Genomic DNA, 7,058 nt, shown 5'->3' with positions numbered 1-7,058 from the left:
CGGAGAGGGAGCGGAGCTGATATAGAAAGACAGAGCAGAATATGTAATGCTTAAACTCGCCTCCGCTCCGTTACCATACCTATTGTCGATGTATTGTTAGTGTTTGGTATGTAATAATATTATTAAATTTGATTTAATTTAATAAAATATCTATGTCCAGTTGTTTATTTAGTTTAACATGTTCAAATTAGATAAAATAAATAACTATATTAAAATATCTTTTCATATATATAATATAATTATAAAAAATATGTTAAAAGATAATAAAGATACTAGACACTTGAAGAGTATCTAAACTCCACATTTTTTTATAGTAAACATCATTCTATTATTTGATAAACTAATAGAAATTACAAAGAACAAGAGACCTAAGACATAGGACACATCTCATTCATAGTCTAATAATATCTCTAAAAATAAAAATTACATAGACAAGCATTTCTAAAAATAAAAATTACATAGACACAGAAAAGACATTAAACATAATTTGATCACAAGCTAAGAAGACACAAAATAAAAATTACATAGACAAGCATCTCTAAAAAAAAATTACATAGACATAGAAGTCATTAAACATAATTTGATCAAAAGCTAAGAAGACACAGTCAATCCAGAAACAACTGCATATCATTCATTCATCCACTCTCTTAAGAACACCAATAGTGACAGTATATGAATGTGAAACAATCACTATATGAATGTGAATTCATTGTTTTTTTTTCAAATTCAATTAAGGATGATTTCTTTGACTTGTGTATGTATATTTCGATTAACTTTAGTCTCGAGATTGTCTACTTTTATCAAATATTCAAAGGTTAATTGATGACTAGAGATAGTGTTCTCAAGACACAAAACTCTTTGAAGGTTTTTTATCAAACACCTGGAGTGCATATTTATACTCCAAAAGACAAAAGCAAAACATAGACATCACTAAAGCCAAAATAGATAGATTTGAGAGAGTAATAAACTGCAACTTGTAGAGGATTCATGGAGGCTTTGGGGGAGGGCGAAAAGTTACAAACATCAAAGGTGTTGGAGCAGATTCAATGAATAGTGGTACATCTACCATTGTTAAGCTTGAGATGCTAAAAACAACCTTAATAAAAATTTCCATCTCTTAGTGGTGGTGGCTCCGGCAATGGCGGCGTCAAGAGAGAGAGACGGACAGTTTGACAATGGTTTGCGGTGGAAAGCGAGGATCTCCGATGAGTGATTTAACTTTAATAGAAATATGAGTGAGGTCGAAAAAAAAGAGATACTACACTTTATAGGATAGATAGTCACCATAAAGATAGAAGATGAAAGTCACCATAAAAGCGGGAGAAGGCCACTATCAAATCCTAAAGATTTGGGGGAAAGTTTCCTAGAAAGAAGAGATAGCATCTCTCTACAATGTTATCTTTAATGCGATCTAAACACCATGTTACCTCAATATAAAAGGTGTTTAATTTTCACACAAACAATAAGCATGTCTATTTATAAATAAAAGTTAAAACACATCAAAAATTAGATATCACATACCGCTTTTCTTTCTAATTCTAGAATCCAACCATTTAAAAAAAATACGCTCCAAATTTTATAATTTAAGTTTTAAAGGGTTAATTTAACTTTGGTATTTTTTACAAAACCAAAGTACTTCATAGAATAATGAGGGAATGTGAAATCGATAACACATTAATGAACAATGGTCTTTCGAGTAGACATTTCTGTGTCTAATTCGTAGTACTTTGTTTTCTCACAAGATTGTTCACAATATCAACCAACATGCCCAACTAACATGAATAAGTCCAAGGCATTCATGATCCTAAATATTAGGATCTTGTCTAAACAATTGAGAATACGGTACAAGCAGTGAGTGAAATGGTCCCTGGCCAGACAATACTAGCATGAATCATGAGACCAAGACAAATGCTGCATTTTATATTAATGCAAATTTTGCCAGAGACATCTTATTACTAGGTAGCTGATATTTCACTGGCTTCAATTATATGAGTGGCAGCTTTCAAGAGTTTTGGATACATTGTTTATCTCCCTTTTTCAAGCTAGTGGTGACTTACACAAAACACTTCAACATTTTAAGATTTTGTAGGTAAAATTCATTGTTATTACAACCCACCGTTGCTATTATCAGTTCATATAATTGTTGTTTTAACAAATCTTCTCCACACATCCAAATCTCCGTTGCAAACATATAGCTTTCAGCCTTTTTTCAAGCTTCGACAACTGAACACGCAATTTTGGACCAGGAGTAACAAAGTTCATCTAAAACTATAATACAATCTTGTCACAGCAATTTATTGATAGAATTGTTGCTTTCCATATAATAAAACGAAATTAGTGAACATTCTTTCTTGTAAACATAAACCAACAATTTGGAGATTAGAATAAATCAGACATTTGGGCTTGGTAAATCTCAAATGTTTGTTGTTTCAAAACTTCAATGTAATGATGTTTGTAGTGATTATTCAATTAATCATGTTTCAGGTATTACAAATCATGAATACAGTGATCAAGCAGAAAAAAGACTTTGAACTTTGTTACCATGTCCCACTTATATAATATGAAAACACAGACGGTTAAAACTGTTCTTAACTCCAACTTTCTCCGTTTTATATCATATGATAGATGTAATTTCAATTCTATCTTAAAAAGGCCAATCTCAAAACTCTAATGAGAAAAGGTGTATCGGATTAACATCAAATTTGAATGCTCGGCAACAATAAAAATCATATAAATCACAACAAGCAACACCAATAATAATAACAAGGGATACATCATAATATATTAACGATGGTGTTTGTAAATCTTAATGTTGGCCATAGGCAAGATAGATGATATGTCACAGCATCCCAATAACTACACGTCGCTACAAAATAAAAAGTGCTCAACAGGCAGGAAGAAAACAATTTACCTACTAATATAACACTTATTTCTTCTTCTTAGAAGGTGGTTGAAGAGCCGCCACTTCTTCATCTTCATCCTCTTCTTCGTCTTCATCCTCGTCTTCATCATCCTCGTCGTCACCATCATCATCATCTCCATCCTCATCATCATCATCGTCGTCACTTCCTCCTGCACCGTTAGGCACAGGATCATCCTCAGGGTCGGCTTCATCGTCCTCTTCATCACCAGAGAAGTCCTCATCATCGTCATCATCATCCTCGTCATTCACATCATCGTCATCGTCATCGTCGTCATCATCCTCTGTTTCACTTCCATCTTTGTTCTCTTCACAAGTATGGTTTCCCTTGTACAGCTGGTCTAAAGGAAACCTAATCAAGATTAAAAACAAGTCAGGACATTTGGATTTTCCAAACGTAAAACAACCATAAATCATTTGAATACGGTTAACATGCTTATTTCTACCTTCCATCCATTGGTGATATCAAATTACTGACATCTGTAAGAAGAGATCCAGTCTGCAAGAACAGAAGAAAAAAAAACAATATCATTCAAGGAATGCAATGCGTATTGAATACACAAAGCACTAGCAGACGTTCATAAACTGAGTTTCATATTGCAGTTTGATTATATGTGAGTGTACAACCTCAAGCAGAGATGCAAAAAAAAAACATTTCATAATAGAGTTTATAACAGTAGCAATCCCAACTAAAACTATCACACTTCACAGCAATAAGTAACAAGAGAAAAAGAAAATGCCAATTGAGCATAAAGAAAATCTCCTAAACTTGGCCAATTCAAACACAAACAATCTAACAAGAACCCTATTCAACAAAAATCTCCTAAACTTGGCCAAAAACATCTTGATGGAATCCTTCTCAACACATGTTCTAGTAAATCATTGGTATGAAACAATTTAGACATACCCTTACAGAGGGATACATCCAGGGTTTTCAAACAATTTATCGCCTAAGAATAACGATTAGCGCTGTAGAAACCACTATAGACATTATTTGACAACACCAATGCATCAGAAATTGCTTCAGCCATAAACCCTGACCTAAGCATAGAAATAAAGAACTGAAATAGTGAGAGAAGAAGTATACCGCAATGAGAAGGTAAGCGAGGGATTTGCCGGTAGCAATGACAGTTTGAAGAACCAAAGCTTCAGCAACCGAGGATAGAAACACGGCGGTGTTTTCAGAAGCGAGAAGTGGAAGCTCCGTTGCCGACATAGTGTTGCTGCTACCGAGAGAGTTCGAGAGAGTGTGTGTGCGGGAAGTGGAGTTTGGTCCCGTTAGGGTTTTTATGATTCAAATTGATGTTGCATCAGCAAATTGTTTGCTTCCACGTCACTATCTTTGGGTGTATAGTAGATTGTGTTTGTATTTGTGAAACATATCTAAAACTCTTAATAGGACCTAAATGGGCCGGTTTTCTTGTACTTTTTTTTCTTTACATCTCTCACACTCCTCTTCTTTTATTTTTTGTTTTTCAAATTCAAAATATAGTTATCTTTTAAAATTTCAACATGTAAATTTTAAAGAATACATTTCAACTCTATAATATGAGCTTGTAGATTTTAAATAATTGTGTAAATTTTAAAAATTATAAGTTTTGATCGTATCTATGAGAGACAATTTAAGAGGGAGGTGAATTAGTATCGTTGGATTTTTCTTGATTTTATATGATATTTCTTAACTTTATTTTATCATAAATAAGTTGTTGAATTCTACTTTAAGATGAATGTAAAGTCTTGAATTTTAAAGGAGTAAAGATAAAGAATACACAAGAATTATATTGGTTTCTCTTATCAATCAATGGTACATATAATCTCTCTACTCCTTAGAGGATTTTCCACTATGTTTAGATCTTTGTACATGTCTTCACCAAGACTTCTTTACAACTTTCTAAAACACACACAAACACCAAATCATATGATGGATTTTGAATCTCCCTGACTCAAAGAATATTTTCAACAATCACAAAACAATATGATGGTCCTCACATAAATTAGAAAGTATACCACTTTCAATTTACAAACACCTTTCACCAATACATTATGATGAAAGATATAATCACTTAAACTTTTATTGAAAAATGAAGAATGTAGTAGGCTATTGAATGTCAAATTCAATATTGGAATTATAGACTTTATATTCTCAATATCACAATTCAAAGTATAACACATAATTGCTCTTTTTTTTAGTTTTGAAACTTTTCTGATTTATGAAAATTTATAAGTTTCAAACCATTTTGAAAGAAAAAAATGTTTCTTGAAAATTATCTTTGAATTGTGTGAATGAATATGTAAAAGTTGTTATTTCATTTTCTATGTAAAACATATACACATTTAGAAACATCTATGAATGATTGCATAACTTTGAAAATGGTCAATGAAGCTTTGATGTTCAAAACAACGATTTTGTTTGATGAAAAAGCACATTGGTATAGTTGATATTTGAATACTACAACCTGGTATCCAAATACCAGTTTGCAATGTTCCAATTTTTCAAGAAAAAATGACACTGGTATTCGAATACAAGAAGTTAGTATTTGAATATCACTTTCATGGCAGCATCAAAATAAGCTTTTTACACTTGAAAACAACTTTTTAAGCCTAGACTCCCATGGATTTTTATGCATTAACTTTAAAAATATTTTATCTTAAGTTTGAATAATATTTTCTGAGCTTTTAAGTGATATATAAGATGAATGATTATATATCAAAGATAAAGACAATTTTAACTTTTATGGATTCTTTTTCACTTTGTCGTGATCGATTATTGTATTCATCTTTATCGTTCATTGTCTTCATCTTTTTCTTCTTTATTGATCATTGTTGACATTCTCTTTTTCTTCTATTGATGTATTTGTCTTCATGAAAACACTAACCAAGGTCAATGAGAGGTTCTTCTTCACAATCTCTTCTTTTTTTATGATGATAAATATCTTTTAAAATTTTCATGTTCATCAATAAGTTACTTTAATATTTATGAAACTTACAATTTGTGCGACAACTAGAAACTTCATATATCTTGTATATCTCCCCCTTTCTTTTGCAATTTAAGATTTTCTTTCTTTAAAAATTTCATAAACAAGAATAAAATCAATCCTACATTTTCTCCCCCTTTAGATATAATCAAAAAGAAAAAAAGTTGAATAGCCAAGGAAATATAATGGAGAGGGAAAAAATAAAACTAATTTATGAGGTAAAGATACATTATGATAGAATAAATTGTTAGATAAAAAGATATAATTACATACACTCACTTTTCTTCCCAATGCAAATTAAAAGTTTCAAAATTTTCAATTTATTTTCAATAATAAACTCTTACATTACCATATTAAATGGTATAACAACCCGTTTTAATTACAATGTTAGCATATGATTTCCAACTACACATGTACAAATAAATTAATATTTCTTTCTAAGTATTCAAAATTCTTTGGATCCTTTTTGGTTAGTTTGTTTCTCATCCCAAACATATTTTCCACTTGGTATATCAAACTTTCGAATATAACATGTATTAGTGGTATCACCTTTATAATTGCAATAAAAATAAGTATATATCATGGTAGTCATTTTCTCTTCATGATCATAGAAATATTTCTTGTTATATGCCTTTCTAGGTTGTACATTATGACATGCTTTTCTAGATTGAATGTTGTTACAAGCATTGCTAGATTTTGACAAAGATGATTTTTTTATATGATTAGAATTTTCAAATTTATAATTTTTTAGTCCACTTTTATCATTAACGTGTCTTTGATTACGTAGAACATTATCCAAATCAAGTTGGCATTTTTCATATTTGCATATCACTTGATTTAATTCAACAATATTTATTTTAAGGGATATACATTCATTACATGATTAAATTATTTTAACTTTGTCCAATTCTACTTGCATGGTATTAGATTTACTTTCTAGAGATGAAATCATTGTCTTTTGCTTAACACACTCTCTAGAAAGTTTTAGACATTCATCATACAAATCATTAAAAGCATCTTATAATTTATCATAAGAAGGTTTATTACTTGAGTAAAAATCACTAACCTCGTCATCATTATCGGAGTGATGTAAAACCATGAAATATAGATGTTCTTATTCTTTATTTTTCGAAATTTGTACTCACATCATTGTCTTCTCAAGC

At 30.8% G+C, this 7,058-nt stretch overlaps 1 protein-coding gene across 1 annotated transcript; it reads right to left on the bottom strand.

The window, feature by feature from the left end:
• Positions 1 to 2,757: 2,757 nt before the first annotated feature.
• LOC127073469 (uncharacterized) lies at positions 2,758 to 4,281 on the bottom strand. The gene is made up of 3 exons (XM_051014623.1): positions 4,008 to 4,281; positions 3,367 to 3,419; positions 2,758 to 3,272 (listed from the first exon to the last, which is right to left on the bottom strand). The coding sequence occupies exons 1-3, from the start codon at positions 4,134 to 4,136 to the stop codon at positions 2,927 to 2,929; spliced, it is 528 nt and encodes a 175-aa protein (XP_050870580.1). The 5' UTR covers positions 4,137 to 4,281; the 3' UTR covers positions 2,758 to 2,926.
• Between the last annotated feature and the right edge of the window lie 2,777 nt (positions 4,282 to 7,058).

The sequence above is a fragment of the Lathyrus oleraceus genome, chromosome 4 (genome assembly GCF_024323335.1).
Source record: "Lathyrus oleraceus cultivar Zhongwan6 chromosome 4, CAAS_Psat_ZW6_1.0, whole genome shotgun sequence".
Classification (NCBI taxonomy): Eukaryota; Viridiplantae; Streptophyta; class Magnoliopsida; order Fabales; family Fabaceae; genus Lathyrus; species Lathyrus oleraceus.
Note: the sequence above shows the minus strand (reverse complement) of the source record. Positions and strands in the feature narration are given on the sequence as shown.

Excerpts from the sequence above, each read along its gene's own strand:
- LOC127073469 (XM_051014623.1), bottom strand. The coding sequence starts at position 4,136 with ATGTCGGCAACGGAGCTTCCACTTCTCGCTTCTGAAAACACCGCCGTG. Across the intron at positions 3,420-4,007 it reads TCGCTTACCTTCTCATTGCG|ACTGGATCTCTTCTTACAGA; the intron begins GTATACTTCTTC and ends CTGTTCTTGCAG. Across the intron at positions 3,273-3,366 it reads ATATCACCAATGGATGGAAG|GTTTCCTTTAGACCAGCTGT; the intron begins GTAGAAATAAGC and ends AATCTTGATTAG.